General features: G+C 40.6%; 1 protein-coding gene across 9 annotated transcripts in view; it reads left to right on the top strand.

Moving 5' to 3' along the window:
• The window catches only part of LARGE1 (LARGE xylosyl- and glucuronyltransferase 1), a 290,753-nt gene that overhangs the window by 258,812 nt on the left and 17,520 nt on the right, over positions 1-14,421 (top strand). For all 9 annotated transcript variants that reach the window (XM_054192882.1, XM_054192875.1, XM_054192866.1 and 6 more), the window contains 3 exons: positions 465-628; positions 5,091-5,369; positions 11,673-11,819. In XM_054192882.1, the coding sequence (XP_054048857.1) occupies positions 465-628; positions 5,091-5,369; positions 11,673-11,819 (590 nt within the window). The remainder of the gene's footprint in view (positions 1-464; positions 629-5,090; positions 5,370-11,672; positions 11,820-14,421) is intronic.

Raw genomic sequence — 14,421 nt, 5'->3', positions numbered from 1 at the left:
TGCTGAGTCCTGTCTACTGGAGCTGTATGTCTACGAGTGGTTTGAAACACTGCTGCTAATAAGGAATGACATTATGCATCATGTTGGAGCGTTAACTTTGAAACTCGGCAATTCTTAAACTTGTGATTGTTCACCTACTTCGTTGGTGTGTTGCTATAAATTATTGATTTGAGTTGGAAATTCTTTCAGATAAATGTTGAAAGCATGTAATACAGATAATATATACAATATATAGGCAATAATACAATGGTCTTGTCTGCCTTATCAATTTACTTCTGAGTGCTTTCTTCTAATCTATTGTCTAGTGACTTGCAGGAGTGAGGCTTGGGGAAAATCTTGCTACTCTGTATGTTCCACTTCCACTCCCCATTGCATCATGCTGCAAGTTTCCAACCACCTTATTCTCTCTGATTTACTTAAATAATTATAAAGAACTTATCTTTATGTCCGCTCTTTCTTTTCAGCTCCAGAAACAGCTATCTGAGCTGGACGAGGATGATTTATGCTATGAATTTCGTCGAGAACGTTTCACTGTCCATCGCACTCATTTGTATTTTCTACATTACGAATATGAGCCTGCTTCAGACAATACCGATGTAACACTGGTGGCTCAGCTTTCAATGGACAGGTAGGGGAAATTTCTTGTTCATCTGGAAGCGTGAGACAATGAATATTTTCTTACAGAGAAATCCAACTATGTAATGCTTTGGGGAGAGAAAAAACTCGCTTTCCTAGAAACCTGGATGTCACACTGTTAAGACCTTTCTTGAATTAGGAGTAGCCCATGTAGATAACACACATGCAGCCAGACTTCAGCTCTGCAGTGCACGCACGAGTGTGGGTAGAGTTCATGAGAAGCTGAATAGTGGAACTGCAGGGGTTGTTACTGGTCAGGATGGTCAGGCATTGTTAGTTCATAGAGTTTTGTGGAAACTGAAAAAAAACAGGAGATGTTTGCAATAGACTTAGGCAAGCAGTTGTAGCTGACCAAGTTTTTACACAGTATCTCCTCATTAGACAATGTTAGTTTTGCTTTCATTGGCATTTTCCTTGCAGAAAATTTCAATTAGTGATTTTTCTTATAGTTAAAATCAAAACTAAAAATTTCAGTTTCAAATTTGGAAGTGGAAAATAAAACGTTTGTTTTTAATATGCTAGTGTGAAATAAAAATCCCTCCTTTTGAGAGAAGTCATTGCATTTTAATACAAATGTTGATTTTCAGAATAACATTTCTAGTTTAACTCTTTTCAACTTTCAGTTCTTACGTGAAGTGGAATTTAACTGGTATTTCATTTGGGAAAAAAAAACCCATTTCGTGACAAGTTCCACCTGCACCTTTCTGATTCCCACCATTGCAGTTAGTTACCACTTTTCAGAAGCTCTGAAAGAGCAGTACAGATCAGCCAGCTTTGAAATGTTGAATTGCCAATCGCCTTTTTCCTCCTGCTTCTCAGTTGGAATCTAGTCCAAAGTTTGTAGTTACTGCTATCAGAGTGGGTTACAAAACAGGTCAGAACTCCTTGAATATTAGCCAGAAACTGATATTTCATTTAGCAGAGCACATACAGAATACAACATGACCCACGAATAGCACCACTGCTACGCCAGGGGAAGGTCAGCAGTATTCCAGGAGGTCAGAGGAATTCAGATTAACAAAACATTTACAGCCTGTTTTAAAAAAAAAATGTGAACAAATGAGGGCTATTTTGTTTCGCCCGTGCCTCAACACTGCTTCCTCCACATTGTGCTATGATTTGCTATGCACATCAGCGTCTATTCTATTGATTTTTAATTGAGGAAACATTTCTTAAGTGTTCACACACCTTTGAGTAAAAAACTGAAGAAATAAATTAAGCCAGACCCTGAGCGAGTGCCACAGTAAATTAGTAAAGCTGGTGTGTGCACATGGTATATTTTCCCCCCAGAATTTAATTCAAAAGAACGAGCTGGGGCTCAGTGCTGATCCACTGGCACTGATGCAGAGTCTGAGCATCTGTTTCCCTTTCTGGATCCTCACTGGGCCACATGTTTTTATTGATAGACAGAACCACACGTTTTTATTCAGGAAGAACAGCCCTCCTGATACTGTGCAGGAAAAATCTTCCCTACTTCATTGGTGTGTTGCTATAAATTATTGATTTGAGTTGGAAATACTTTCTTTCAGCTGAAATCAATAAATAATATCATACCAAAGAACTGTTTAGCTGCTTTGTTTTCTTTCATGTCTTTCAGTTACTGCCTTATTTTTTCTGTATCTTCTTTAAGCCACTTTTATTAAACTCCTCCAGCATAGCTGTAGGCATTTAAGAATAGTGTCTCAGATGTAAGATGACATGTACATAAGCACTGTGCTATACGCTACATTTCTGCATCGTTCTTTCAAATGATCAGCCAAGATGAGGAAAGGCAAAAAAGCAACTCCCAGTGTCTCTAATTATAGTCCTATTGGAGACAAGACTGACGTGGCTATCGTGACAGGCTTATGTTTGCCTGTGCTATAGGCTTGGGGAATGGAAGAGAGGGATGCAGTTTAGGAGCTAACATTAATGTCTTTAGCAAGAAGCTTTGAGACACACTTTGTTCAGTGTTGTTCATTATGGGTTAATTGCCACCTTTTATACTGATGTGACATTTTCTTCGATAATGGTTTGGTTGCATCACTGCGGTTTTCATGCATGTTTTGGCTAGGCAGCCTTTTTAAAGGCATGGTATGTACCTGGGGTTCAGAAATCAGAGTGGGAGTTACAAAAATGTGAGATCAAGGATGTTGACAAGGAAAGGCGGGATAAGCATTACACCGATTGAAGTCTGGGTGAGAATGAGTTGTAAATTGGTTGAGTATTCTTAAGAAGAAAAGTGAAAACCAATAGTCTCACAAAACTATTGAATTCCAGCAAAATTCTCTTGACTGAAACAGACCTTCAAAAAAATTTACCAACTAAATGATGACCTCATTATTATGCAGTACAAAAGTATATTTATTTTCTCTAGAGAGAATGCATTCCTCAAGACCGCTAACAAAACCAAAATAACTTGGTCATGTTGCGCTTAGAAACTCATAATTCTAAGTTTTATGGTCAAAGGAGACTATTGTGACAACCTACAGAGAGTAGATTATGGAGCATCACCCAGCAGTTCCTGTATCAAACTCATGGAAGTGGAGCCTGTCAATGAGAACGACGCAGCAAAATGGCATATTCTAAAGGGCACTAAGCTGTCCAGCTGGAAATTTATACCAGCAAAACCCAGTTCCCACTAAACTACCATGAAAAGCTTTGCAGGCATTATCAGATGTGCCGTTTAAATAAGTTATGTATGCTGTTTGTCCACTGCTTGCAGTCCTTGAAAGGCATTTTGCTGCATTTTGTGCTAGGCAAGTATTCCATTTTTAAAAGGCTGCCCTAAATCTGAGTGCTGATGAATTGGAGTCTCCTGATTAATAGGTTTCCACTATGTTGGAAAAAGGGAAAAAAAAAAAAAAAGAAAGTATTTTTCTCTATTTATTATTTGTAAAATCAAAAGCCTAAAGCCTTCACATACTTGTTAGATCTTTTTTATCGATTTGTGTTTCTAATTCGGCTGTATGTTTCAGGCTGATAATAACCTTTGTTTCAATAATAGATAAAAAGAAAATAATGTACCAGGTGTAGTCGTGGAAAGGTAATATCTCATACCTAAGAAAAAATGATTATATCATCTTGGATGTCATCATGATCATTCAGAAATGCAGGAAAAAGCTATTAATGTTAAATCAGAATGTGTGTTTGCTGGTATATCATTCCTTTCTGCTGCAAAGCTTAGGGAGATAGTAGGAGGGAGAAATTATTTTCTCTGATTACAATGATGCAGAAAACTTTTCTTATGTTCTGCATAAATATTAATAGGAAAAATCTAGTAATGTGGATTTGGAAGGGAGAGAAGATAATCATGTTGCGTAGTCTACTCTTCTTAATTTTTAATAGAATGTCTGGCTAGGCTGGATAAATTCATTTGCCTTTGTATTAACTCAAGAGGCTTTATAATCAGTCCATGCTGTATTTTTGGGCAGCATATCTTAATCTCTAATCTATAAATTACACAAAGTGCTTAAACGATTTTGACCAAGTTGGGTTTAATTTATGTTTGTGTGTGAGATATTTTGTTGTCATTTTCATCAATAGTATTGTAACTGCTAGAAGTTTTAAAAAATATACATCAATACAACCTGATTTAATGAAATTTGAGATACTGCTAAAACATATGCAAATTATTACGCTAAATGATGGTTTTGTCTGAATTGTTCTTTCGATATTCCACAGCAATGCCATGTCTCTCCCTCCTTCTTTCCTTACTCCCTATACATAGTAAATCCTATTTCTATCCATGTGCCATCCTTTTCCCCTTTCCCTGACAGTGAGTTTTCTTCTAGTCAAGGCAGATGTTCATATAAGTCAGTATTCCATTGACCTATCACTTTTAACAGCTTTTAAGATCTGACTAACTGCCTTGAAAAAATTTGAGGAAGGTTTTCCTAAAAAGGAGGTAAAACGATCTACTGGTCTCTACACCGTTCTCCTCCACAAGCTTGTTGAAGAGCACTGTAGTAAGTTAGTGTGTGAGAACCGCTTGACCTGATGTGTGAACTGGGCACTAGACACTGTTTAAGGTTACAAGACCCCTATCCTGTAAGTAGATCCACATGGACAGATCCGTGCAACTGCTCAGAGCTCCCATCGGATGAAGTCCCATCATCCATGTGTGTTTTCCTGCAGCATCAATGCTTTAGGCAGAAAGGATGGTGTTGATTTCACCTAGCTACAGGTATCTGAGTTGTGGATGTGTCTATCTGAGCTAGGGCCGTTTTAGGCTCCCTTGTATTCAGTGGAGAGAAGCTGGCATATCTAGGGTGCAGTCCATCTGTCCAGAAGGAGACATCAACTTAGATGAGGTGAATTGTGCTGTAGAAATACTTATTGCTTTCCACAGCATATAAAGTGACCCCTCGTCTGTCTCACTTAGAGATAGATATCTGCATTTGATCAGATGAACCCAGGCAAAAAGTCCCAGGCATGGAAACAGTCTTTTCTTATTCTCTCCATTCCTCTTTCAGGCTCCAGATGCTTGAAGCCATCTGCAAACACTGGGAAGGTCCAATCAGCCTGGCACTATATCTTTCTGACGCAGAAGCCCAGCAATTTCTGCGCTACGCCCAGGGCTCCGAAGTACTTATGAGCCGCCACAATGTTGGCTACCATATCGTGTACAAGGAGGGACAGTTCTACCCTGTGAATCTGCTAAGGAATGTGGCCATGAAGCATATCAGCACACCATACATGTTTCTGTCCGACATTGACTTCTTGCCCATGTATGGACTCTACGAGTACCTCAGGTAAATGGACAGTGGAGGGATTGCCACTGTCACCCGCATTTTCAGCCCCTCCACACCCCACCCTTCCCACATATTCCAAAAACAATGCAGTTTGTGCAGATCTGAAAGAGACGGATTATAGGTGTTTAAGGTTTGACAATGCCCAACAAGGCACAAGAATTTTTAGGGTGGAGGAAGGGGCTGTAACTGGAAGTAAGGCAATACAGTTATGAAAGAAGAAAACTCAGGTCTCAATGTGAGCCATGTTAGCCATCAGAATAATTCCCTCAGAGCAGCAGAAGAATCAATTTGAAAAGTAAACTGGACTAAGTATTATTAAATGCGCAAGAGCATCCTGTATGAGCAGAGATGTGAACTGGGTGATTTCCCTAAACATCCCTGGTTCTTAATGTCAGTGACAGAAAAAACATGCAAAGCATTACTGAACTTGTTGTCCCTGTGACACGCTCTTAATCCAGTTCCATATCTTGAAAAGAGGGTGATAGTCTAACGAGTTCAAAAATATGACTGCAACGCCAGCACCTGTCAAGGCAAAATAATTAGTATAAGGAAACCAGGAAGAGTAACCTCAGTGTGTATTGTATCATAATGAATGTGAGCAGGTTGGGCTGAACAAACTACAGACCTCTGATCCATTAGCTGAGCTTTTTTTAATAACGACCTTTTTCCCCTGCAGAGGCTGGTCATCTGAGGCCAAAGCATAGAGCAAGGAGGACACCCTGTGGCCATACAGGAGGATTTCAATTCCTTAGTCCTGACCAGTTTTGCTTTTCATCTCTGTTCTAATTTGGCAAAAGTTGATCAAAGTGTTCCAGTGAGGGTCTGCCTGTAGGTGGTCCCTTTCAGTCCGTAGGCCCGGCATTTTGGAGTGTGAAGGGAAATATGCCTTCCGGTATCATAAACTTATGGAGGAATTCCTTTGTTTCGGGTTTAACAACTCAGTAAGCATCATCTTCTTGCTTCTCCCTCATGGGGAGAATTAATTGCCTTTTTCAATTTCTGTATCCATGTTTGGGACCGAAGTCACTATGGCTTTTAAGATACTGGATTTCAATAACATTGAAGTTTTATCGCACTGTGTCAACTTGTTTCCCACATATTTCAGGGATATTTCTTTTTGACTTGTGCTATGAGGACTCCAAAATACTTCTATTCCTTGCACACGTTAGCTGTCTCATGTAGGGACAGTTGTGGTTAGCTTTTCTGTTCTTTGACGTTAGTGTTGCATACTGTTACATTTCTTCAGATCGATGCTGGACACAGTAAGGAGAGCAGCTGTTGATACTGGCATGTAGTACTTAAAAAAGCAACTTGTTCTTCCATGCTGCTTCACAGCGCACTTATGGGAACCAGCATTGAAAGGAAGAAGAGACAAGACAGAATGATGTACCGCAATATACTTAAGATATTACAACCATAGAAATAGTTCTCATATGGTGCTAATGCATTATAGGACTAAATGCACAGTGATGCCACCCATTACCTGGGAATATCAAAATTGCTAATATGCTACTACCAGCTCTTTAAAAAGTGATTGGATGTTTTTGCCTGTAGACTAGAGGGTTTTGTTGCTTTTTCAATAATGATTTTTCTGAGCAAAATAGCAGGGAAGTGCGGTGAAATTATTTTAAATATGGATGTATTTAAAATAATCTGTATCTTTCTGCATTGACTGTTCTCACCGCCTCTGCCAGTAGCTGATTAGTGCTGTCTATCTGAATGGCAGCGATTGTTTGTTAGAGAGACGTACAAACATTTTCATCTTCATTTCCTCAGATAGAACAACCATAAGCAAGTAGAAATAGTGTGGTGTTTCAGGTATCGCTTTGTATAGGATGAGCCAGACAAGTCCCTCTCGCTGCGAGTTTGCGGATTTACATGTATTGTAGATTGTGTCTCTACAGACAATATATGCTCAGAAAGAAAGGAGTTTTGAAAAACATTTTCAATATATTTTGATAGTGTTGTATATGAAACGTTACGGTCAGTTTTGAAGGAGAAGCTGATGGTTACCTGTCCCTTTAGGTATCTGTTGCTAGCACTTAGATCTGTGCTAATTGAGCTTTTTCACAGCTGCCAAGTAAGACCATTTCAATGCTTTTAATCTCCATCAAACCCTCTTTTTGTCCTACCTTACTCTTTTGTGAAGTTCAAAAGGAAAGAAATGTATCATTTAAAGATTTCCTGTTTACGAAACTCAGACACTTTCATGGTCTGTGCTGAGTCAGTCTTTGTCACCTTCCCCTCATTAGTTACTGAGGTCATCTTGTCATTGCCGCAGAAGTAAAGGCTCTTTCCCATTGCTATAAGTAAGGTGTGGGGGTCATCCTAAAGGTTCTTCTAAAATAAAACAACTAGACAGGCTATCTACAGTTCTCACAGCTAGCATTAAAGTTATTTCCTGACACATTTGTGTAAAACGTGCCCTTCACTTCCAGTGACACATTTCGCATGAAGTGGGAGCTGGCATCCAAGCTCTGACCGCAGGTCTTATACCTGTCCCCTGCAACATGAGTTGTGAAATATTTCTGGTTGTCCTTCAGCATCTCAGCAAGAGATACACTTCATGTTGTGCCTATTGTTTTTTATTTGTTCGATGCCTTTGTAGGCTATGCATTCGTTGCTTTTGCAGAGAGGAAGAATGTTCAAATGAATTTAGCAGTGGACTGACAACTCTCCAGTTCATACTACAGACTCTGTGACTGCCATATTTGTTGATCTTGAACCAACCACTTACTGAGTCCTGATGGTGGGAGCTAATTTGAATTAATGGACTCTTTTTCTTTTTTTTTTTTTTTTTTTCTGAATTTAGGGCTTTAAGATTAGGTTACTAAGCTGTTTGTGTCTGAGCTTCTCTGTCCTCCAGAAATGGGAATGATATTACTATATGCCCCCATGAGGATGAGAATTCCGTGTTAATTTTTGGAAAGCACTATGGAGATGAAAAGATTGATATCAACATGCTGGAGTTCATTCAACCCGTGAGGAGGCTTTTGTGATTTAAGATTAATTTCTTCCATGCTTTGTGAAAAATAGGGTTGATTAGTAGATTTAGAAATTTAACCCAACCTTCACTGTGTCAGAATGACATACGTCAGGTCTGAACACAAAGATGCCTGGGAAACAGTTTCCTGGACAACACTAGCGAAGAAAAAGCTCTTTCATAAAATCATATATCCTTATTTTGGGGTTCGGGGAAAAAGGACAGATAAAGACAAATGGATACTGAACCGATATTACTGAAACCAAAAAACAGCCCTCACAAGGATAGTGCAGGAATTAAACCGTTTACCCAGTGATGGTTTGCAAAATAAGGAAATGTATTCCCTAAATTATATTCCACATATCTTGCAACACCACAGTGAAAATTTTCCAGAAATTCCAGAACTGACAGAACCAGTCAACCAGCAAATGGCACCTCCACTAAAAACAGGAAAAAAGTCACCCCACAGAAAAGGAAAAGTAGATTTGTTCTAATAGGAAGAGATTAGGTTTTCAGCTGCTTGTCTGAGGAGCAGACCGCCAGCCAAGTTATCAGAAGAAAATGGAAGGTGTTTGTTTCTCAAGTAAATCCTCCCTGCCTTTACCACAATTTATGTGGCCTCTCTTGTCCTTTGTCACTCAGGTTCAACACCTGGATGTCAGCACTGATTCCTTCTTCCCCTTACATTAGTCCTTTATGTCATCTAGTCCACATCAAAGGCAGGCTGTTCTTCTCAGAGGTCAGTGCTGTTGGACTTACTGACTGAGCATGTCTCAACTCCCAGCTCAGTTTTGGTGAACCCCTCCAGTTTGACCTTATCAACATGCACCTCAGATGCTCCCATATATCTTGAAAATATTTCTGCAGAGATTATCCCACCATTCTATTTCACTTTTGAAGTACCTCCACCAGTTCTCTGTGTTTGACTGTATCCACTACAAGCATCTCGTTTTCAGACCTCAACTTCTCTCGACTTACCTAACTTTTCATGTTGACCTTTGACAGTGCAAGTGATTTCAGCCTCTTGTATCAGTTTGTTCTCTCTGCCTTTTGGTTTTCCTCACGAAGGTTCTGCCATCTATTCTTTCCAACAGCTCTGCCATTGACACCTATACTAAATTTGCAGATGACAAGAGTAGGGAGTGTGCAGAAAGGCTTATTGATATCCACATCATTTTTGTGCTTGTACCCTGTACCTTACAAAATGAATCACGTTCAAAATTAGTTTCAACCCACCTTGCTCTGTCTGAGAGTCTCTGCTGTTACCTTTGCTTGATACATATACCTACTTCAGCTTTGTTCAGCTTCAGACTGTGAACTTTGGTGGGCAGGATTGTCTCCTGTTCTTGACAGTGTCAAGCACAGCAAGGCCTTGATTTTTGCCTGGGACTTTTGATCTCTCAAAAGAGATAGCAACAGCCGTAAACAGAAGCTGCTGTTTCCGTGCAGAGCCCAAAGGGTGAGCATCACTGCAAACGTGACCTGCTCCTTCCTAGAACTGAATCCCCAAAGCTGTACCACTCAAGGCTGATAGATTGCACAGAGCCCAGAAAGCCTGAGATGTTGGAAGAGAAACTATTGTTAGTGTCCCCTGCTCTCAGAGAAGGTGTGAAGGGGAAGAAACATTAAAAGCTTCAAAAAGACTGGATGCCGGCACTGCTCAATGATTCTGGAAGGTCATGGAGGCTGACTGTGAAGGAGTCATCTATTTACATGCAGAAATCTTGGCCATTAGTGATGGTGAGGGAGAAGCTAGGGAAGAAAGTACAAAAAAGTTATAATAAGATGCCGTTAAAATCCTTCAGTTGTGAAAAGTTCACTGGAATGTGGCAGGCGTTCTTTAAACAATGCAAACTTTGCACTAAGGTGCTGAGAACAGATTTCTCTTTATAGAACAGGCCTATAGGGTGGTGTGAATTCACTAAAATTCAGATTTTATTGAATAGCCCTGCTCCTTTTCTTTTTCTCTGATGGCAATATAAATGAATTCTAGGTATTCTGGGCCTAGAAAAGTGTTTTGTTTGATCCTTCTGTTATTATGACAGTCATCCCAATTCCTTCATCTTATAAGGCTGTAGAAAGTTTGCTGCTTGTCAACATTGTCTCTGATTGCTTGTTGCAGTAACATAAAAGTCAGGACAGTGAATCCTGTTAAGGGGAACTGACTTTGACAGGGAGAGAGAGGCGTATTTCTCATATAAAATATGAAGATAATGAAAGGAAAATCGAGACTGAGTTATTTCTAATGACAAGCATAGTGAGATTCAGTTTGGGGATGGAAAAGTAACTTTTTTTTCTTTTTGTTTGGGTTTTAGTTTGTTAGGAAAGAATAGACTGAATACCTCTGGCAGGCAGTGTGTAAGGTTGCTAAGCTATTGCTCTCCTGCGGCAGTTGTCCTAAGGCCCCTCTCTGGAGAAGGGCCGTACTGAGCAAAATGCAGTATGTGCATATACACACACACACACTCACTCACCAAAAGAGTCCCTGCACTGAAAAACTTGCAGCAAAAGAAGGGAAAAAGTGAGGTACCTCAGTGCATCCAGTGCACAGCCCTTCTCTGCCAGAAACAGCCTCTTTGCCCTACGTATACAGCCAAGCACAAATGAGCTTTGATCTCTGGGCACTACCATACACGTGATTAACAGTAGTCAAAGAAATACTGCTCGTTTACAGTTTTGCCAATTTGCAGCACGTCCTGTTGCAGTAGATCTGTGCCTTGCCTTGAACAAAGACCAACCATCATGGCAACAGTGTTCTTGAGGGCAAATATCTGGTCCATAGTGGTGTTAAGGTAATGGTCACCTTGCAGGACACACAGAGCTCTAAAGCAGAGGTAGAAAGCAAATATAATGGCACGGTGTAGCACAGAGAATAGCGAGGATGAAAGGCAACCAAACTTTCCGACTCCTCACCTTATAAAGTCCCATTGAGTCCTGGATAAATCCTATTTTTTTTAGAACTTCCATTGCCTAGGTGGCTCTTTACCATGTATGTAGTAACATTCAACTATGTTTCTCTTACAGAGGTGGTCACTTGGCCGTCCTCAGACTGCTAGTTCAGCTCTGTTCACCCCTGGACATGCAGGGCAACATTGATCAGTCAAACGTGCAAGATCTTTTTGAACTGCGATTGTTCTCCCTGCTCTTGGAGCAGCAGATTCAAAAGGAGAGGAAAAAATGAAACACCCTTGGGAAAAAATCTGGGCCATAGCTGTATTTACAGTATCAAACTGCCCATTCTCCGTTCTTTACTTAGAAAAGCAAAGTGATTTGCTCAGTTTAAAATTTTCCTGCTTTTATTTGTGGTTTCTCTTTGCCAGGAAGTCCGTCATCCAGCTAGACCTGGCTAACACCAAGAAAGCTCTGATTGTACCTGCTTTTGAGACCCTACGCTACCGCCTCTCCTTCCCCAAGTCAAAAGCAGAGCTGCTATCTATGTTGGACATGGGAACCCTCTTCACATTCAGGTAATGGAAAGTACTTTTGTTGAACCTGTGGTCATTATCTCTAAAGACTTTTTTGATGTTGTGCGAATATTTGATTTTTCTCTCACACTGTCAGCTAGCTAGCTCCATTAAGAAACCTATTGGAATTTTTTTTACCTTTTAATAGAGAGGCAGTGAACAGAATCATATATGGATATATTCCATCTGTGAGCTCAGCATTTTATCTAGTATTATAGTCCTCTACTGAAGGACTTCAGTTGTTAAATTGAATTTGTTTTATTTTCATCATTTTTTATTGCGCTACAAAATCAAGCGCGACCATTACACTCATGTGCGTGTAATTTGCTTTTCGGCTGCCAAATACTATCCGCATAGCTGTGTCCCTCACGTGACCAAAGATAATTTCTCTCTGCTCGTTGGTTCGCTTCCTTACTGACTTACTGGAAAAACAAATGCAGCCTTGTCATGTGCTCTTGTAAGGTGTGAAACAGCTTCTTAAATAGCTAGAGTTTCTCAATGCAGAGGTAAAAGTGTACTCTGACTAGAAGTTGAGAAGCGAAGAACACCTAAATTTGGAACTCCTCTCTGAAGCAGACTCCTTTTGTGGCTGTGAACAAGTCACTTCTATTATCTGCCAGACTTTTAAAGTGCAACCAGGGGTTAACTGTCTCTTGGGTGTGTGGGGTAAGGTCTGATTAGCAGACATTTGTAAAGCATCACAGTGTTGGGAAGAGCACAATATTGCCTTATGATATTGCACAGAGAGAGGGCACAGGAGGCCTGCGTTCTCTTCTGAGCTCCACCACTGCCCTGCTGGGAGGTGGTACGTGAATCAGTTTGCTTTCTTACATCTCCGTTCTCCATCTCTGAAATGCAGGTAACAATGTTCACCTCTCCTTTTTATGGTATTTTGAGATCTGGAGATAAAAACTATAAAAAAACCTAGGTATTATCCATGGCCGGTGGATCCTCTGTATCACCTCTCCCATCCTACCCTTATATTAGGGCTTTTCTCACCCTTCTCCCGTTACCTGTATTACACACCTCTCTCGTTGCAGCAGCCACCCTTCCCTCATGTGGCATCATGCACATGTCATAGCAGACAGCCTGTGTGAGCCTGGAAAACGTAATTCCGATACTACCTCTACCAGTGACTGCCTTGAAATAGAAACTTGAGGCAACTGTGAAAGGCATGCCTCTCTCTGGAAAATTACTTAAGGATATTTATAGAGAAATGACTTTCGCTCCCCCATCATTCTTTAACAGTCAAAGACATACAAATTAACAAGAGATTTGTTGATAGAAAAGAATTGTTTCTCCCTTAGTTGAAAGAAAAGAACCTTCCAGTGGAAAATAGCACCCTCAGAATTTTCAGATGTTACATTCCACCAACAATCAGATTTTCAGCTTGCACAGCAGTGGCCTTCCGCTACAGATTTCATCTTCAAGTTATACAGCATGTTGGCGTGTTACATACACAGCCGGATTTGCAGATCCTTTCTCAAGTCTCACTCAGGCAGAAATCTCTTTAACATCAGCGGGAGGTTTGCCAGAGCAAGGTTAAATAAGAATTGAAGGACATGCAGTCTGTCGCTGGTGTACATATTAATATAGGGCACATTTTACAAGTGCTTTCCTGGTTTGCTTTGGCTTATTTCGTTGCTGAAATCTATCAACAGCCACAAATCAGCTGTGATCTCGGCTGAGAATTTCCACCTCCACCTTCAAGGTGCTTTAATAACGCTGCAATTCGAGGCTGAGCGGGTGGGAGTGAGCTGGGGAGGACTGCTGTGACAGTGATTGCTGAGAGTGCCTCCAGCATCCCAGTCCCTCACACCACATGGTAGATTACAATCTTTCCCTCACCGAAATTGCTTTTGTCACCTCTTTTCCAAATGGTGACCTTTTCTACCTCTGGGCAGCTAAGAAGTACAAAACGGCTTTCAATTACATCCCCCAGTCGCCACTAGAAGAAAAGGGAAGACGTGTGAGCATCGACGGCTGGCAAGGTGTGCTGTGTGGAAACCCTCCGCGGCAGCGGGTTGCTCTGTGCCAGCTCGTTGGCTTTGTTTGCAGGTGCTGGCTGTGACTGTGCCTGACGGGAATGTGTCCCCTCAGTGCCTGGGTAATAGCTGATGAACCACAAATGTGCTGCCGACACAGCTTTCAGGCACGAGAAATACCACAGCTGGTAGAAGACGCATCGTATTGAGAAAACATAACCAGCAACAACTGATTAACTAATTAACTGATTGCATCCACAATCCAGCAAAATGTTTAAGCATCTGAGAACAGAACTGGGAAAGTTTTTCTTTCACCAAATCATCTTTCTCACTGAAACTGGAAGCTTTTTGAGGGACAAGGCAGGGAGGAAGAACACTCTGAGAGGAATATTGATTTCATTTTGCTAACTTCAGCAAAGTCCTACAGTTTTGAAATTTTATTTTAAATAAAAGAAATCCATAACACAAGTAAGATTAAACATTCGATGCAAAGCAGAAGCGGGGGGAGTTTCCCATTGTTTTCCATGAACCGTGGGAAAGAAACTCATCATTATTTTATGGAGATTGAATGGGTTGGTTTGGATTTGTCAAAATTGGCAGCGTAGTGAAAAAATATGTTG

This window comes from Rissa tridactyla, chromosome 1 (assembly GCF_028500815.1).
Source record: "Rissa tridactyla isolate bRisTri1 chromosome 1, bRisTri1.patW.cur.20221130, whole genome shotgun sequence".
Classification (NCBI taxonomy): domain Eukaryota; kingdom Metazoa; phylum Chordata; class Aves; order Charadriiformes; family Laridae; genus Rissa; species Rissa tridactyla.
The sequence above is the reverse complement of the archived record's forward strand: the minus strand, read 5'-3'. Positions and strand labels throughout refer to the sequence as shown.